General features: G+C 40.0%; 1 protein-coding gene across 4 annotated transcripts in view; it reads left to right on the top strand.

Annotated features, from left to right (window-relative positions):
- Positions 1-18,366, top strand: part of SPPL2B (signal peptide peptidase like 2B) — a 36,786-nt gene extending 18,420 nt beyond the window's left edge. The window contains exons 8-17 of one of the 4 annotated variants that reach the window (XM_052702193.1): positions 19-135; positions 4,302-4,383; positions 5,459-5,533; positions 5,663-5,725; positions 6,912-7,011; positions 7,946-8,023; positions 9,498-9,658; positions 11,132-11,378; positions 12,018-12,050; positions 12,465-18,366. In XM_052702193.1, the coding sequence (XP_052558153.1) occupies positions 19-135; positions 4,302-4,383; positions 5,459-5,533; positions 5,663-5,725; positions 6,912-7,011; positions 7,946-8,023; positions 9,498-9,658; positions 11,132-11,378; positions 12,018-12,037 (943 nt within the window). In that variant the 3' untranslated portion in view covers positions 12,038-12,050; positions 12,465-18,366. Of the gene's footprint in view, positions 1-18; positions 136-4,301; positions 4,384-5,458; positions 5,534-5,662; positions 5,726-6,911; positions 7,012-7,945; positions 8,024-9,497; positions 9,727-11,131 lie in introns of all 4 variants that reach the window. The other 3 variants (XM_052702192.1, XM_052702191.1, XM_052702194.1) reach the window with 3 other exon arrangements.
- The last annotated feature ends 1,235 nt before the right edge of the window (positions 18,367-19,601 follow it).

Here is a 19,601-nt window from a genome sequence, read left to right as displayed (position 1 = left end):
TTTGTGTTTCACTTGCAGAATCCCAGACAACAACTTGCCTTATTTCCACAAGCGTCCACAGGTCCGGATGTTGTTGTTAGCTGTGTTCTGTATCTCTGTCAGTGTAGTCTGGGGAGTCTTCAGAAATGAAGATCAGTAAGTGTATATTTTAGTTTCTATACAAGACTGTAGTCTGCATGATGCGGTAAGTTACTGACATCTGTAGAAGCAGACTCCCATCCTAAAATTTAGGCATTACAGTAAGGAAACTGGAAACTTGGACAGAAATCCATAGCTGTTCTTACTGTGCTTTATCTTTGCCTGGTTGGTCTAAGCTACAGAAAACTTTCCCTTGTTAAACCTGAAACCCAGAAAACTCAGGCTTAATTTGGACTGGAGTCCCAGTCAATACTCTGATCTCAGGGGCTTCAGATTGCTTTACAGAAATGATGTTGAACTTTGAATACAAGTTGTATAATTTATTTCTGCAGGTGGTGATCTCCTCAGCATTATTCTGAGAGAAGAAGAGCTATGTCAGTTGTCAGATCTTTAGAGAATTGTTTACTCGTACCAGACAGCTGAAAGGAACTTTGGGCAATATTGCTGTGATACTCCAGCAGTTGCAAGGACACCCTAGTGTTTTGTAACTCAAATCCTACTTCAGTTTTATCCTAGTGACCAAGATTAAAGGAAAGAGCTTTAGTTCTTATAGACTTAACTTGCAAATACAATCAACAGATAGCCCAAGCTGTAGATGTTCCCCAGCATTCAAGGCCTGTACGTTTATACATGAGGCAAAGGACCTGAGGACTTCCTATTTTGGTACTCGTGGTTATGTTGACCTCTTCCATACAGGCTCAGAGAATTCCGTGAGGGGAAATAACTGGGAACACTCCTTACCCCATTTTCAGTATACAGCACTCACTAATGAGCACTTCATCAGCTGTTTTTTCTCACTTTGAGAGCCAAAAATCTTTGCCAGATCCTTTGTGTCCTTCATGAAGAGGATCAAAGCCCAGCACTGAGGGTACAAATGGACAGCTGTATACTTCAGTATTGCAGTACAGCTGTCTGTGAGGACTTCCTCCCATTGCATGGTCAGGCACTGTTTTTTTTTCACCTGGGATGTTGCTTAGGAAACTGACCTTTTCCTCTCACTTTTTGTTTAGTGGATATTAAAATCCACTAGTTCTGCAGAACTTCTAGCAAGTGAGTTACTGTCCACTTCAATTGCACATCCTTCTTCCTGCAACTTTATTCCTTATTTATACCAGTGCCTGAAAGAGATGCTTCATGTTTTATTTTTTAGTACCTACCATTTCACACAAATATTTTGACAGCAAGGTTGCAATTCAGCCTCTCTGTATTGGTGACCACTAGTTAAAAATTTATTCCTATTTGTTCTGACATTCTTCCCTTCCCTGAGGTTCCTAGACAGGAGGCTTTCAGCAGTGTTTCACCCAATGAACAGATTTTAGCAGCCTCTGAAAGGATTTGTGACTCTTTTTGTGGATGATTCACACTTTGTTCCCTTTGAAGAGTATGTCAGTTTCAACTTGCCTCCTGAAAGACTGGCATACAAAGATGTATTCCACTAGGATAAGTTACTGTAAATCACAATAGAATGATTCTTCATTATTAACCCAGAATGAATCTGTTTTTCTATCCTGGTCTTTGTTAGTGACTATACCAACAGCAGCCATGGCTGCATTTTTGTTTTTTCAAATGAGAGAACAGTGTATCTTACCTATGAGACAACGTATGTGAGTAGATTTTAAAATATTCTGTCACAGGTTTTAGTAGAGCTAATTTAGTTCCCTATTCACATTCTCTTTAAACTATCGTGACCACAACGTATTGCTAATTTATAATGACAGGTATAATCTCTGGTGTTTCTTCAGAAGCGTTGTAAAACTAATCATTCATGGGGGAAAAAATAAATCCAGGTATTGGAAAGGATTACATTCATAGAAAAAGTAGAATTTGAAAAGCAGCCATTGGCACTAAATAGACATGCAAATTTGGTGTGTAAGCTTAATCACACTCTGAGATAGGATTTGTTCAAAGACCCTTTGATTGCTCTGAAGACTGCAGGATTGCATGGATTGGAAGAGGCCTCAAGAGGTCGAGGCCAACTGCTATGCTAAGCAGGCACCCTACAGTAGGTCACACAGGTCGGTGTCCAGATGGGTCTTGAATATCCCCATAGGAGACTCCACCACCTCTCTGGGCAGCCTGTGCTCTGTCACCCTTACTGTAATAAATTCTTCTGCATGTTTGTATGGCACTTCTGTGTTCAAGTTTTAGGCCATTACTCCTTGTCTTGTTCGCATGCACTACCAAGAGGGGCCCGACCTCACCCATCTGCCTCCCACCTCCCTTCAGACATTTATAAACATTTGAGATCTCTCCTCAGCCTTCTTTTCCCCAGGCTGCACACACCAAAGTTACTCAGCCTTTCCTCATACAGGAGATGCTCCAGGCCCTTTATCATCTTGTGGCCCTCTGCTGGACTTCTTGTCGGAGATCCCTATCTTTTTTTGCACTGAGGAGCCCAGAACTGGACACAGTATTCCAAATGTGGCCTCACCAGGGCAGAGTAGAGGAGGAGGAGGATCACCTCCCTCTCCCTGCTAGCCATGCTCATTTTCATGCATCTCAGGATATCATTAGCCTTCTTACCCATGCAGGTACGCTGCTGGTTCATGGCCAACCTGTAGTTCACCAGGATACCCAGGTCCTTCTCTGCAGAGCTCCACTCCAACTGGTCATCCACTAACCTGGTGCATGTGGTATTGTAACAGATATGTAATAGATTCAATAGTAAAGAGGATAAAAACAATTAACTTGTCTAAACCAAATCACAGAGTACAAAATACGACTTGTTCTAAAATCTTAGTCTTACAACCAAGAACTTAAAGAATAAATTTCTGCCTACATCTTAGATGACAGATTAAAATATACATAGCTTGGACAAAAACAATTGCAGAATTACAGAATGATTCTGTTTGGAAGACATCTTTGGAAATCATGTGGTTCAGCCAAAGCTGCTCAAGCAGATCAGCCTGGCACTGTTGCCCAGGACAGCACCCAGTTGACGTCTGAATATCTTCAAGGAGGGAGATTCCACAGTTTCTCTGGTCAGCCTGTGCCAGTGTTCAATCAACTCCATGGTACAAAGTTTTAAGAGGGAATCTCCTATGTTCCAGTTTGTGCTTGCTCCCTCATGTCCTGCCACTGAAAAGAGCCTGGCCTCATCATCTTTCCACCCTCCCATCAGATATTTATGTGCATTTATAGAATTTCCACCTCCCTCCCTACCCCCTGTAGCCTTCATTTTTCTAGACTAAACAGTCCTGTTTCTCTCAGCCTTTCTTCACAGCAGAGATATTTCAGGCCCTTCACCATCTCTCTGACCCTTTGTTGGACTCTCTCTAGTAGCTCTATCTCTGTCTTGTATTGAGTAGCCCAGAACAGGAAAGCATACGCCAGCTGGGCCACACCAGTACTGAACAGAGGAGAAGGATCACCTCCTTCAGCCTGCTAGTACAGCCCAGAATACCTTTATTCACCTTTGCCATAAGGTCACATCTCAGGTTCACGTTTAACTTGGTGACCACTGGGCCCTTTTGTGCCATGTTGCTTTCCAGATGCTCAGCCCCCCAGCAGGTACTGGTGCAGGGGGTTGTTCTTCCACAGTTGTAGGGCTTTGTATTTTGTCTTGTTGAACTTTATAAGTTTCCTTTCAGCCTGTTTCTTCAGCCTTTTAAATTACCCTGGATGACAGTACAACCTTCCAGCAATAGCAGCTGCTTCTCCCAGTTGTGTGTCATCTACAAACTTGCTTGAGGGTACACTTTGCCCATCATCCAGAATATTGATATTGATGTTAAACAGGATTGGACCCCAAATGGACCATTGGGGTACACTGCTAGATACCAGACTCCAGCTAGTCTTTGTGTCACTGAATCAGCACGCTCTGAGCTAGCCTTTCAGCCCGTCATCAGCCTGTCTCACTATCTGCTCATCCAGCCTGTGTATCAACATCTTTCTGTATGAATCTGATGGAAGACACTGTGCTGAAAACCCTGAATTCTAGATAAACAATATCCACTGCTCATCAAAGCAGCTAGTCATTTCATTTTAGAGTTATCAGGTTGGTTAACACAACTTTCCATCGGTGAATCCATGATAACTGCGATGTTGATTTGAAAGAAGTGGTTTTTTGTTCATTGTCCCAAGCAGGTGCTTAATGAGAACAAGACTTGATCTATCTGTCCTATAGTTTCCTGCAAAAATTTAACTTTTTGCTTTTCCTTTAGATGGGCCTGGGTTCTGCAAGATGCTTTAGGAATTGCTTTCTGTCTTTACATGCTGAAAACAATTCGCCTGCCTACATTTAAGGTATGGATATTAAACAGATGTTAAAAGAGGAGGTTTTCCTGTATAGTTGAACTGAGGAGTCACTTACAGTGGAGTATTCAGAGATTTTAGTGTGTTTAGATTGTCAGAAAGCGGGGAAGTGAAGGTAAAAAGACCAGCAGCTCACACTCAAGTTGTCCTTTTCTCTGTGAAGCTTAATGAAGAAAAATAATGAGTCTGGTATATGCTTAAGTAACTTCTGGATCTTGAATTTTGCTGGTTATGGGTTTTTCAGTAATTTAATCACACTCCCTTCTTTTAAACTCCCTGATTCATCAGCGTCCTTCCTAAATAAAATAATATACCATAGAGCTAGGTGTAGTCTTCCAGAAACATTGGAATCACTTGGTTTACTTATCAACTGCACTGAACCCATAAACTTACCTTCCATAAGGTGGTGATCTCATGTTTTAGGTTTTATTAAAAATCAGTGCTGAAGCTCCAGGTCATGCAGATGTCATTAAATGTGATTCCCTCATAAGTTTTGCTGTTTGTGGAGATCTGTCAGCTGTGACTTTTCAGTCCTTCACTACGTCTGTTTTGCTGCAAATCAAAGTAGAGTAGCTTACACCCCCTGGTTTGGTTTGGTGTTTCTTTTCCCCCAGAATAAGACGTATCGTGGGTGCAACATTCTGGCTCCTTCCAAGTCTTCCAGAACGTATTCAGCACTCTAAAATAAAAATTAGCACTAGCATTTAGTTGTTTCTCAGGCAGCTCTTTCAAACTCTGTTCCAAGTTATCTTCACCTGTACATTTTTTCCCATGTACACTGGCCAAGGAAATCTAAATACTGCTTTAAACTTTATGTAGATATGCAGAACTTTTCACTGTTTCCTAAAGTATTAAAAGAGTATTTCCAAATTCTACAGCATCAGGAATTTAAGGGACTAACATGTAATTTTCTTTTATTAGCTGCACATATGGTGAGATTCTTCTGTTTTTAAAATACTTGGGAATTCACATTTTGCTTTGAATACTCTTGAGTTGCTGATTATTCTCTGCTATCTACTAATGCATAGAATATAACTGTACACAAGTATCTTGTCTCTTTCTCCAGGGTTGTACCTTGCTCCTCCTCGTTCTTTTTGTCTATGATGTATTCTTTGTATTTATCACACCATTTCTAACAAAGGTAAGTGAAATATTTTTCTCATGCCTGCTGCTCATAGAGCAAAGCAATGGCCTATTTATCTGTGTTCCTAAATAACCCCTGGACTGCTGAGTGATGTGCTCATTTACAGCTTTGCCCTTTTTTTTCTAGACTGGGGAGAGTATAATGGTGGAAGTGGCTGCAGGCCCATCTGATTCTGCCACTCATGAGAAGGTATTGTATGTAGTCTGAAAATAAAGCATTACGTTCCAGCTTTTAAGATTTCATCTTCTGTAAAACTCAAAGACCACAGATCCAAAATGGAAATGCCACTCCAAAAAGAATTTTGCATGGAAACGAGCACTTTAGAGCTCTCTGGAAATCTGCAATAGAAATGAAACAAAACAGACTTAGGTGACTCACCATGATAGGTTTGGTCTTGTATCTTGCTTTTAAAAGAAGGAAACTGATTAACTTGGTTTCACAAAAACGTGAGCCCCTATCTGTAAATAGGACCAATTCCTAATGAAGTATGTCCATTTTTTACCTGAAGCATTTCAATTCATATGGTGTTTGTCTCTTTCTTTCTCTCCAGCCAGTCCCGTTTTGATAACAGTTTTATGAAAAGCTGAGGCGAGGCAAAGGAGGGAAACTTAAACTGGAGACAGAAAAGTGAAGTCAAAAATCAGCAGTTCTGTGCCATTATAGTATAATTAGATACAATTACTTTGGCATTAATGTAAGCAAAATAAATAAATAGTCTTTGATGTTATATATTAGAATATGTATGTTTGCCCTGGGCCTTGCCGTACTGTGCCTCAACTCTGCAAATTGTATCTTAAGCAGAAACAGAAAAGACACACACAAAAAAAAGTCTTTGAAGTGATGGGAAAAATGACCTTTTGAAGTGATTCAAAAATCTTTGCACGTCTGATACTTTCATTGTATCCAGTAGAACCAAATCTAAAACTGTTTCTTACGCAAGTGGCAGCTAACCTCAGTTTTCCTACAGTTAAAGCAGAGTTCATACCCTACTGCATTTGAGGACTTTTAAGTTAATATACAGAGTTGTGAGATGTCTTTCTTACTGAGAATTTAAATATTTCATTGCTCTCATGTCATAGAATCATAGAGACACCAAGGTTGGAAAAGGCCTCCAGGGTCTTCCATCCCACCATCCACCTACCACCAGTATTTCCCACCAAGCCATGTCCCTTAGTACCACATCTAAACTCAACTACAGTTTGTTTGCTGTCAGCAATGTTAACAAAATATACCTAACATAAGGATCTATAATGTAAATATATATGTATGCCTATACATTTGCTCTATCTGTAGTCTTCAGTTCCAGCACAACAGGATCTGGTGTCAGTATATAGAGAAAAGTTTTTCATAGGGTTTATGTCTCTTCCATCCTAAGCTCCCAATGGTCCTGAAGGTCCCACGACTGAACTCCTCCCCACTGGCTCTGTGTGACAGACCTTTTTCTCTCCTAGGATTTGGAGACATTTTAGTTCCAGGTATTTCTTCTTTGCTGTGTTAAGAATTGTACCTGCTGCACTGTCAAATTAGTTCGTCCTCTTCTTCCACTTCAAACAGAAAGCTTGTGTTGACTTGTGTAAACTTGGTAAACTTTGAAGTATGTTGTTTTTTTTTTCCTGCACTTCTTTTCAGTAGGAAAATGCGTTTTAATTTTATGTTCAGTTGCTCACTCGGCGAAGTAGAGAAATGCAGAGAAATTTGAAGAGTTAATTCCACAAATGGTGTCTTGATATCGACATTTTTAATGGTGTGATGATGAGGAATCTACTTGTCCATTTGCCCATGATTTGAGGTGGCACATACCTGACCACTCAAAACTTAGTAATTACTAATCACACAGCATCCAGTGCTACCACCACACCTCTCCATATGGCATCAGATAGTATCTGCAAGTACACCTAATGCTATTGTAGCTGAAAAAAATGTGTATTCTGGCTTTCAGACTTCTGACAAATTATTTGTCAGTTTTCTTGTGTTGGGAAGCTTCAGCTGTTTGTGCTTTCCTCCCTCCCCCAACCCAATCTTACACTTAAAATTGTTGCTTTTAGAATATCGTGTCTAACTAACTTATACCACCACTGGAGGTTATATTTCTTGTATTGATCTTCATGTATGGAGCTTCAGTTAGTTGGGAGAGAGATATTTCACAATATGTAACAAGTGCTGTTCATTCAAACCTGGTCCTCCAGGATCTCAGTATCTGTAGATGTTAATGTTGCTATTAGATTGCTTTGGCTGTGCAACTGCCTGTAAGCTGTGCAGTTTCCTGAATGATTCTGTCATAGCTCTTAAACATGGGAGTACAGAAGTATTGAAAACTATCTTAAAAGTTCTGAGATCGTTTGATGTTTTTGTTTATCTTAATATGTGGATGGGTTGAAAACATGTTATAGTTGTTCTTTTCTTTCCTAGGTTTACTGGTGGCCTATTGCCATAGATTTGATATTCAGGTGCAATCATCCAGAGTATATTTTGTAGCCTGCACAATAGGTATGTTTAACACTGATATTTTGACACGTAGTATGCATTGTTATACATGCTTAGTTAATCATTCCAGATTTTTTGATTAATCAGTCCTTACATTTCTTGCATATGGAAGTTCAGGTTCAAAGATATTTTATTTTGACTTTGTTCTTTACTTTTTGTGTGTTCCATGACTTGATGGCATAATGAATTACTTTATAATGATGTAATACCTTCAAATTGGTTCTAAATTGGTTTCAAACTTTAGTTTGTAGAATCCAGAGTTGCATGTTGTGGACTTCCAAGTGACTGCAAAATGCAATCTGACTTTATTGCAAAGACACCAGAAATCTGTATTCATGCCAGCAAAGACTTAATTTCCTCAAAGTTTTCTGCCAATATTCTGCTTTAGAAATCCTTGTAAAAATAGCTAGGTTCTTAGGAGACTCAAAGCAAGGATAGAAAAATGCTTTTATTTCAGTGGGTTTTTTTCTATCAATTTCTGCATTAATGAAGAGTTGACATTGTTATTGCAGGAATGGGAACTACCCACGTGCTACACTGTATTAACAAAATTAGGATCAGCAGGATGAGAGAAGTGATTGTTCCCTCAGTTTGGCTCTTAAGACTGAGTCTAGAACACTGTCTAGCTTGGGATCCTTTGAGAGACTTTGCCATGCTGGAGTAAATCCAGTGGCTGCATGCTGAAGCACATGGCACCCAAAGAAGAAAAGGCAAAAGAGAGAAGATTCTTTTGTTGTCCACAGTCATCTACTGTGAGAATGAAAGAGTAGTCTGACTGTAGTCTCTGTAAGTGTATAGGGAAGAGATAATATATGAGGGAATGAATGTAAGTCACAGAAGGAAAGATTTCAATCGAATACAAGGAACGCTCCCTCATCTACATTGATTTTGAATAACTGGATAAAACTATTACTGAGTGTTCCAATCATTTGGCTTCTGAACAAAAGTCAGTTGGTTCTGAAAATGTAATTGAAAATATTACCAAATATTGCCATATAAATGCTTTTGCTCTGCTTATATTCTGCAGAATGCTTGCAGTACTTAAAGGGAAAATAATTAATGACATAGCTGGCATTGTTATTACTGAGAAACAGCCAAAGACCATCCAAACAAGGAGCATGTATTATAACAGTCAAAATAACCATCTGTATTGGGGCTCATAAATACAATAAGAGAAACAAAATATTTTATTTTCCTGCTCTGAAAGTGCTTAAGATAGTTTTTTGAATTGCACAGTGTGTGTAAGGCCAATCACAGTACCCTCACGACATCGGACTGTCAACAGAAGGACAGCAGTATTTCACAGTACTGTTCCAAATTTATAATGTATACACTGTGCTTATGTTTTAAAAAGTTGCTTTACATATTACATGGATAAAGAATCCTATAAGAATGCTTATTTAGCAAATTATTTAGTTGCTCTTGTGTCAAGCTATGCCCCAATAACTTCTTTTTTGCTGGTTCTGTTTCCTTCCAGCATATGGCATAGGCCTTCTTGTGACCTTTGTCGCCTTGGCACTGATGCAGATGGGTCAGCCAGCTCTGCTCTACTTGGTACCCTGCACTCTAATCACCAGCTTTGCTGTGGCTCTTTGGAGAAAGGAGCTTGCAATGTTCTGGACGGGCAGCGGCTTTGCGGTGAATACCAGTTTGATATGAGTGTCTTCAAGAAATACTAATATTATAAAAACCTAACTAGAATTAAAGTTGAGTAAAATATTGTAGTATTATCCACCAAAGCCAAATATTTTTACTTTTTTTTTTTAATGCACTTTTTTTCCCTAGGTAATGTTTTCATTTTCTTTCTTTAATGTTTATGGCCACTTAACCTGACTAGTGAAAAGTAAAGTAGAACCCTGTCTATCCTTCATTCTGCCACAGTTTTACTGGTTTGATCTTTGTTGATCATTTTGGTAAGTAGCTCCTTAAAAAATGTTTATCTTCCTATTTTTTCCTAGTCTACTGCTTATAATGATCTAGTTAAGTACATTGAATCATCATGTGATGTTTCTCTGTGGTATAAATGAAACTCATTTGATTCTGAATGGAATGATTTCTATTATGAGACATGACTATAGATTGTGATGGATTACCCTGAAGTGAAGAATCTATCTAGCTGGAGGTTCTCTCCCAGTGAGATTTATTTTTTTCCTCAATTATTTTTTTTTATAACCTGCACAGCCTTCCTCTAGAGAACTGATTTAATTATTGAAAAAATTAGTGAGCATCCAGAATGTGTTGGAAAAGTTGCTGGTTGCCATGCACTGATAGTAAAAGTGATCAAAACCAGAGAATGCAGAAGTGCCAAAGTGCTGTCTGCTTGTTCCTGAGTAATCAACAGAGCACGGCTGATTTCAGTGAGGAATCATCCAGCTACAGATTCTGTTTCTTTCATCTTTTCCAGACTTTAATTCTTTATTTCTGTTAATTGGTACAACCCATCTCTTTGGTCATTGTAGATTGCTTACAGTTCCTGACATTGTACAGACAGTAATGTTCTCGTTTTAAATTCTTTTTAAATTCTTTAAATTCTTTTAAAATTATTTAAAATCGTTGTTTTAGAGTCCTTCAGTAAGAACACAAAATGTGATGGAACTGCTTGAACCAGCAAATTGCATTTCTTATTATTACAGAAAGCCAAGTAGTATGCAGTTAGCTGGGTAGGGCCTGCAGGAAATCTTCACAACTGATAAACCAAGAATAAGGGATTAAAACTACTGCTGTTAACATCACCCAACGATTACAATCAAATAAATGAAAGGCAATCCCTTATGAACCTGTAATAGCAGGACACCCAGGAATATTTATTATTGTGAATAATAAAAGTTTGGTGAGTTTTAAAAAGCTATTGGACAAACCCCTGGAACAAAAATCCCCTTGTGCACCCTAAATGGCAAAGGCAGGATAACTGTATGCACGTGTCTGTCACTGGAGAATGGTAAGGGATGTTGTGCCTTCTGTCTTCGCCTCGTGTGACCATTTTGATCATACCTGACACCTGGCTGGAGTTGAATATGTTTGTTGGAAATTCTAATATCTCTATAGTTCATTCTGCTCTTCATAGCAGTAATAATTTCTGCTTTTCATCACTCTGTCGTCTTCCGTTTGCAGAAAGACCTACCTCAGCCTCCCTTGGTGATAGCTTCTGTCAACTGCCCTCAGCTTCCTAAAGATAGCAACGTACCAGCTTCTCAACAAGAGACAGAGGAAATGGCCAACCCTACCCTCCATGTGAAGGAGCTGCACAGCCCTACCTTGGCTGCAGAGGAGCCAGCTGATAACGACACAAAGACGGAACAGTCAGAAGTTTCTATCACAAAGAGTGAGGAACCAGCTGGGCACAAGGATGACCTGGAAAGTAAATCTCTAAACCTCGAGCAAAAACAGCTGGAATAAACAATTTGATAGGAACTCCGTATTTTCCCTTACAAACATTGTGTAAAACCAGTATGTATTTAGACTGGTTCTGTAGTATTCACGTTCATTGAGGAACCTCGGTGGGAGTCTGATCATCAAATCCAACAAAGAATGTTCTGCCTCCAGCTTTGGTACAGCTATATACTTCAAACATATTTGAAATATGGTGCTCTACAAGGGTTCTGATGTATGGATTTCAATTATCATTTTATTAGTGAATGCCTTTGACTGATCCATTTTAATTATACCAGGGTAGTATTACGAGTCTTTATTTACACAGTACTCTGTGCTTTGTGGCTATTTTTGCTGCTTTAGCATAGTGCAGGTTAATGTGGAAGAAAAGCATTGAACAAGTCTGCTACAATGCTTAGCTGAAAGAAACACAAGAGGACCTTAGCACTTTCCCTATTGTCACCTTTTACTTTTTCTACTTGTCAAAGCCATTGATGCAAGGGAATGCTTTAGTATAAGCTGACATTCAGGAAATGCAGAGAGTGGTTAAATTGCCAGCCTCTGAAAGGATTTATACTACCAAGGTGCATTAAATGCATCTCTTAAACTTCTTTCTTTTTACTTCCAGGTACCTGTGTTGGCTACTAGTCTAGTTTAAAAGGTAGGATGAATGGAGCTCCAAGAAGCTCACTAAGCACTCCATGAACTCCAGGGATTGTCTCTGAAAAGAAGGTGTTTGTGACAGAGCACCCCTGGTAGAATAAGGATATTAAGAATGTTTGCTTTAGAAATGAAATTCGAGCCAGATAAATAAGCAAACAGGGAGTGACATTAAACTAAGCTTGCTTATTTTCATTGGGGAAAATGTTACAGTAAAACAGCAAAAAAAAAAGTAAAACCTCAAGAGCCCAAACTGATGAATTTTAAGGAACATAGTTGTGGTCACTAACTGAAGAAAAGTCTGATGTTTTCATTCTCAAGGGAACACTCGGTGCTATTGTAGGTTGTGATTTAGAGCTACTTGCTGCTTAGTAACCAATCAGCTGCCTCAAATAATGTTTTGTCTTCATCCCAGGAGTATCCCAGAAGCATGGCCTGTCAGGTTCTGGAAAGAGGCTGTGATCTATTTTGCCCCTCTTGCTAAGTGACATGGCAGAGGACACAGTTTGTAAGTGTAAAACTATTTGGGGTGCAGGTGGTCTTAATTTATATTCCTGAAATTAGACATTTTCTTGTGTACGTGATTGAGTCTTTTATGCATCTTTTATGGGGAGATGATGAGATTTGTGTACCATTTGTTCTATATATGAACATATGGCTTTATCAAAAGCATTTGTGTTTTACATTTAAATTGTAGTGCCCTAATGCCTCAAACACATCATGTTAAAACTGAGAAAGAAAACAAAAGTGTTCTAGGATCCTGGAACACGTTTCTAAATTGCATGGGAGAAATGCTTTTCAGAGCATTTGAGTCTAAAGCATCATTTACAAAAGCATCAGCATTTTGTCCCAGTCTGAGGCAATGATTTTAAATTAAGAGTCTCCAGTTGGCGTGTTGAGTTGAATTCCAAAAGGTTCTCCTTTAATGTCTGTCTGTTAAACTTCAGCCTTCATCTCTTTGGCTGGGTCTTCCAGAAGTTTGCCGTGTGGTTTTCTTTTTTGGATGCTCATTTCTCATCTGTTTAGCATTGGGTGGGTAATATTCTTTCTCTGGAATGTGAAAAGATTTCTGTAAAACCACAATGTGCAATCAGAAGTTTTGCCCTCTTCTTAAAGCCCTGCCTGATAGGTTGATTTCATAGCATAAGTCCCAAGTCCTGCACTGCATTTAATTTATGAACGACCCAAATGAAAGATAGTAGTATTAAAGACATCTGGGTTACTTTTGTTCTTGTTTTCTTCAGTCTCCTCTTTGATGGATTATGTCTGCCAGTGGTAATCTGAATTTCAACTAACTAAAAAGCAACGGAGGCATTTAACTGAAAATATCAGCCAGCTGGATTATGCCTTAATTTAAACCATTGTATAAGTTTATATATAAAGAAAACAATCCTGTGTTTCAATAATGAACTTGACAAACAGTGATAAAAATTTGGAGAACGGCTCCAAGTTCTATGTTTTTTTTTTTGCTTTGATTGTTTTTCAGTCATGATACTGTAGGGAGTAATTTTTGTACACCGAGGTCAGTAGTTTTCTGATGATGAAGCATAAAGTTTTATCACCTTCTTGAAAATGTATTTTAACATTTGTTCTCATGTGGGTTAGGAAACAGTTTATTTCTCAAATTGTTTATAACTCGATGAAAGTGGAAGATTTATAACACTGATTAAGTTGTGGACACCTGGTAGTTGCTTTATGTTTCATTCTAGATGGGTCTGCATATGCTTCACCTTCATGTTTTGGATGGTTGTCCATCTACTTAAGTGTAAGTTTGTTGTGTGTGTTTTTCTTCTTCTCAAACTACGAATATCAGAGTGGGGGAAAAAAATAGTTACTCAGTGCAATATCTCCAGTTAAAGTATATAAACAGTTACATACTTTGACTATTGCAGTACTGTACACCTTTGGTGCACCAGTTTGGCTGCGACTGTTTGGACCCTGTTCAATCACTCCCATCAAACCAAGGTTGTGCTTTCCTGTCTTTCCCCGAATGTAAAATTTAATGTTGTACAGGAAATTGTCAAACTATGTTCAGTGTAGTTCATTCTGATTTTATTTGATGATTGCAGATGTACATCCCACACTAAACTTGAGTTAAAAGGCTGCTTTTGGAGTAATGTTAAAGTGCTTCGTTTTTAATGCTTTGGATTGCCTGAGCAGCAAGGGACAGATTCTTTCCTGGGTCAGAAGTTACTAACCGTGAGTCAATGCATTGGACTGACTGGGTTTGACTTGTATCCTCCTGAAGGGTTGCACAAATGCAGCTGAAACCAGAATGTGACATCAAGGATCCTCATGGGAATGGCAAGGGAGAAGTACCCCAAATCCTCTGTTAATTTACGTGAGTGTTTTTCACTTGTCACATTTCTTTTACATTCACAATATCAAATTTCTGGATTTTGTTGGGTTTTTTTACCTGATTCCCTGATCTCACACAATCAATGAAGCCTGTCCTGCACACGCTGCTCTTTTTTTTTTTTTCATTACAGTAGCCCTCAGTCTGTCGTTATGAATGCCTTCCATTTTTCAGACATGCCCATTTCTGTGCTTTAGAATTCTTTTTTTGTGTCTGTGATGCATCATTATCTTTGGCCATAATGTTAATGCCAGTTGATTTCTAAGTACGCTGTGAAAAACCACAGACTGTGGAGCCTGGAAGAAGGTAGCTACTGAACAGAGCTGCAGTAATACAACTTAAAGCTTTGCTGAAGGTGACTGCATCCATCAGTCAAACAACACAGCATCTGGGAGATGGGTATTTACCTGCAGTTCTTCTTTTGCTCTGTAGCTTTGGTGGGCAGCAGAACGCTCAGTTATCGTTTTGTTGGGCTTTGTTCTTCTTAAAGCTGTTTCAAAATGGAATTGTTGGGTCACCATGTGTGTTCAGTGCCTCCTCTGGATGTTTCACCCTACAGGTTGTAGAGCTTTGTTACTGACTTAGAACATTTCTCAGTTCTCTGCTTAACTTCTTTACTTCCTATTAAATGCCTTTGGCCTTGAAGGATTCCTTCCTTCCTTCCTTTCATTCAGCTGTTTGTATACCTCCCCTGGCTAGCCCAGTAAAAATTAAAAAATAAAAGCAAATAAGAGGATGCCTATAATGGCTCTTGAGGTGAGTGCTCGCATACAGCTCTTTTATTGTGAGATCTTACAGTTCTGCCCTGCAGTTTTGTTTCTGTCTTCTCCGTATCCCAGAGTTGTGTAGTGCATGTATCATTTTTCATGTAGCAATGGCATTAGAATCAATAGATGTGGGGTTGGCAGTGGGGAAGAAGACCAGATAATAATTGCAGCGGCTGGCCAGGGAAGCACAGGAAACCTTAAGTCCAGAAAGGGGAGTTTATAGGTCAGTGGGAAGGCATTGTGGTTGACAGTTCAGATCTCACCTTCCAGAGATGTGTTTGGTTTTGTCTTGCTAATGTGAAGCCCGTAAATCCCCAGGGCAGAAATCACATCAAAGCACACGTTAAATATTTGCAGTGCTTCTTCTACCAAGATAAGAAATGTTGTATTTTGAAATGTAGATGGAGTTGCATTGAAAGGCACTCTGGAATGTTCTCATTTCAGTAATACGCTCTTCTGTGAGTCTTTCACCTTTGAATATCAAAGGTGAAATATTCAGGCAAATATTCAGGTTATGTGGTGGGAGAATGAGGTTTCACTGTCTTTAGATAATACACGAGGGCCTTAAATTGAGTTTCTTGAACCAGGAATGAGTATATTTACACCAAGTCATCATTTCAGGCATTAGTACAGAACTTAACCTGGTTTTATGCAGTTCATTTGGTTTCAGTTCGTTCCTCCAGCAGTTCTTGGGAATGCTGTGGCTCTTGGTCCTATCATTGATCCACTGGTGGCCATGGTTATGAGTGGGCACTCTCCTGGTCTGATTTGGAGTTGCGTTCTCTTAACTGAAGACAGCAATTGAGTTTATCAGATTTCTTGTTGTACTTTCCTGCTTGTTAACATTCCCTATCTTTGTGTATGGCAAAACCTCATCTTAGGGAAAGCTTTGAAATGATCTGAAGGCTAGAAATCTGGAATTGAGCTACAGCTCTCACACACACTCTGTGATTTGAGCTTCCTTTGGGTGTTCAGTGTGAAAGTTAGTTAGCTGAAAATATGCAGAGATGGGTCTGTGTGGGGAGACAGCCCTGTTCTGTCTGAGTGGTGTCAATGGCAGTGGTCTGAGCTGCTGTAAGTAGTTGTTGCCCACTTTTCGTGAGCTTGTTCTTTGTCACTTGTCCTCTCCAAGAACTGAATAACTCAGTGTGAAGAGACCTTCAAAGATCATCACGTCCAACTGCCCGACCTCTTTGGGGCCAACCAGAACTGAATGAGGGCATTGTCCCAATGGGGCATCCACCTCCTCTAGGAAATGTGCTTCACACCTGAACTGCAGGGCTGCACATCAGCTTCATCCTGTGGAGATGTGACGTCTCAGCACTTCAGATGAATCTCTTCAGCCCTACGAGTCCCTGACAGATAGGCTCAGTTTGGCAACATAGGAAAGCAAAACTCCCTTTTGTAAATGCACATTTTTCATTACAGCTGTGGTGGTGGATGATCTATGTGCTGTCCTCATCACTGTACTTTGGTTTTTGTACAGCCCATTGCTGGAGGAGCTGGGGATCTGGCAGCCAAGTCTGAGCAATGCTAACGAGTCACTGGGATGTGTGGATCAGACAGGAGGCTGTGAGCAAACAGCAGTATGAACAGGGTTTGTGGGGTAAGACTGGAGAGTATTTGCTCAGTGCTGCTGTCCTGGATGTTGATAATAAGATTTTCTAGGGAGCAGGAGGTAACATCAGTCAACCAGTTTTAGATGTCCAGTGTCTCTGCTAAGGGGCTTTATGATAACGTTCAGATAATAGCACATAGGGTGGAGTTGTGAAGACTGCAAACTCTGAAGGTTATTCCTTTTAGTGCTTGTGAATGCATCCACTTAATTATAAAAATAAACCAATTGTGAGTACACACACTTTTCAAGCTCTTGTTCCATGAATTACTGAAGGAAAGTCTTTCAGTGTTCCAAAAGCCATGCTGTGATTTTTACTACTGCTGAGCCTTTGCAGTTTGGCCCCTTAATAAAACTAAGTGAATAATTAAAACTGAATAAAAATCCCCACTGAGGGAGTTGGCTGGGGTAGGAAGGCTGTGGCATGAAAGCTCTGTTCAAGTATCCTTCCTGCACATGGGCTGTTAATGCCACATGCACTGAAGCTGTGGGAAGGAGATGCAGAAATGCAGATGGGTCCGAAAGAGAAGGAATTTGGTTCTCTATAACGACGCAGTCAGTCATTAACAGTGCTGGTAGCTGAATATCCTTCCCTGATTTTATCTCGCATCTCATTTTATTTTGGCAGCAAGCCAGTAAATTGTATTGGTTTCATAGTTTAATTGGCTGTGTTGCCAAACTATAGGCAGCCTCGTGTGAATAGCGTCCCTTTGCACAAACTGCAGAAGATGTGGTATTTGCTAGGTGGTCACTTGGAAAATTGCTGCCTGCTGTCTGCAAGAATAGATAAACCAGTGACATGGGGACTTGTATCTGTAGTATATCTATGGTAGAAGTAAGGCCTGGTGGTGATTGTTTGTAACAAAACATGTTCCTTTCTTGGTACCATCAACTTCTGCTGAAAACAGCCAAGAGCCATTGCAGCAGCTGAGAGAAAAACATCATTTCCAAGTCGTAACATTTTGGCAAACATTTCTGATTTTCAGAGGTTGTAGGTCCTCCTGAAATACCCACATCAGCTCCCTGGTTCTGTCTGGGTGCGTTCTTCCCACTGTATTCCCATGCAGTTCCATGGTTTTGAGGTCAGCCCTTCATCTGTCTGATCTGCAGCCTCGTGTCTGGCTGCACAGCAAATCATCCCAGCTATTTTTGTGTGTGCAAATGCATTGCAAGACATCACGTTTCCAGTCACCAAATGTAGGTTTGTTTCTTCCTTCTGTGATTTAAAACACGGGGGGAAGAAAAGAAAACTACAAACCCACCTATTGTGTAATTAGCACTGGGGGGAGATGTGAGGACAAGAGCTGATTCGTATCCCAGGGGTTTCTCTGGGGTGCTCTTGCTGTCTTTTCCATGGGGTTTTCCATGTTTGCCTATTTGGGGCACACACCTGTATGCTAAAAGAAAACAAACTTGAAAAAGACTGATCCGCTGAAATTGCTGTGTTGTTTGTTTTTGTTTTTTTTTTTTCCCATCTGTTTTGCTTAAGGAAAAAAAAAAGGACTTTAGCCTGTTTTAGTTAAAAAATGTAAAGATTTTCTAAACTTGTAAAATAAAGATACTTAATTTTTGAACTGAATTTTGAGTTTTGTATCACTGTTACATTTGAAATCCGATTGTGTGCTTTTTCTTCTTTGCACTAAATGTGACAAAGTGCTTCTTATGATGTAAGACACCTTGAGCTGCTCACACATTGAAGTGCCCAAAGAAACCTGAGTTGAATATCCATACAAAACTCCTAAAACTTATTTGTGGCCTTTTTGAGTCTTCTGTTCACATGCAGGACTCGAAACAAATCCTGAAACAGTCAACAGGAATCTCTCTCTTCCTGCTGCCAATTCTCCCCTAGTGGGATCGTGGTACAGACAGGACCAACCAGCTCTGGGGCTGTTCCAGTGATGGGAAGGGAAGGTGAGCACTAACAAACCCTCTGTTACTGCAAGTCTCTAAGGAATTAGAGGGCACGGCATGGAGGTATGGCATGAACAGGGTGGGTGTATTTCCACTCTACTCTTGTGTTCATGTTGTTGGTATGTCCCACTGAACCACAGGGGGTAGAAAAGACCTTGAGGCTGAATGCAAGCCCCTGCTAAAGCAGTTCCCTACAATAGGTCACACAGGTAGGCGTCCAGATGGGTCTTGAGTATCTCCAGAGAAGGAGAATTCATAACCTCTCTGGGCAGCCTGTTCCTGTGCTGCATCACCCTTACAGTAAAGACATTCTTCCACATGTTTGTGTGGCACTTCTTTGTTCAAGCTTTAGGCCATTACTCCTTGTTCTATTCTATTATATTCTTTTATTGTAATTCTATCATAGTAGAATTATTCATAGAATTATAGAATTGTTTGAGTTTAAAGGGAACCTTAAAGGCCATCTTATCTCACTTCCTGCACTGAGCGGAGACATTACAGCTCCTCAGCTGCCCAGAGCCCCTCCAGCCTGAGGAAAGAATGAAAAACTTGTGTGGTTTTAACGTTTGTATCACTCTGTCTGATGCATGCATAAGTAGGCACCAAGGACCTGCCCTGCAGGACTATTTCTTCACCTGCAGGCCGTTTCTGTCAACTGTTCACCTGCCTTCCTCAATTTGCAAGAATCACCTCAGGGTGATTCACCTCTGGAAGGAAAGGCTGCATTCTCCAGCTGTGATACTCAACTGATGGAAGCACAGGAACTGGTTTGCAGAGATGCTGCCTGCCTGCAGGCTGTCCTCAGGGCCACTCTGAAACTCCCACTGCAGAGCTCCTGCACAACCACGTGAGGACCTTCACTCCATTGCCCAGTTGCAAACAGGTTTGTTGTCTCACACCACT

Source organism: Tympanuchus pallidicinctus, unplaced genomic scaffold, assembly GCF_026119805.1.
Source record: "Tympanuchus pallidicinctus isolate F22 unplaced genomic scaffold, pur_lepc_1.0 scaffold43, whole genome shotgun sequence".
In the NCBI taxonomy this organism is placed as follows: Eukaryota; Metazoa; Chordata; class Aves; order Galliformes; family Phasianidae; genus Tympanuchus; species Tympanuchus pallidicinctus.
Note: the sequence above shows the minus strand (reverse complement) of the source record. Positions and strands in the feature narration are given on the sequence as shown.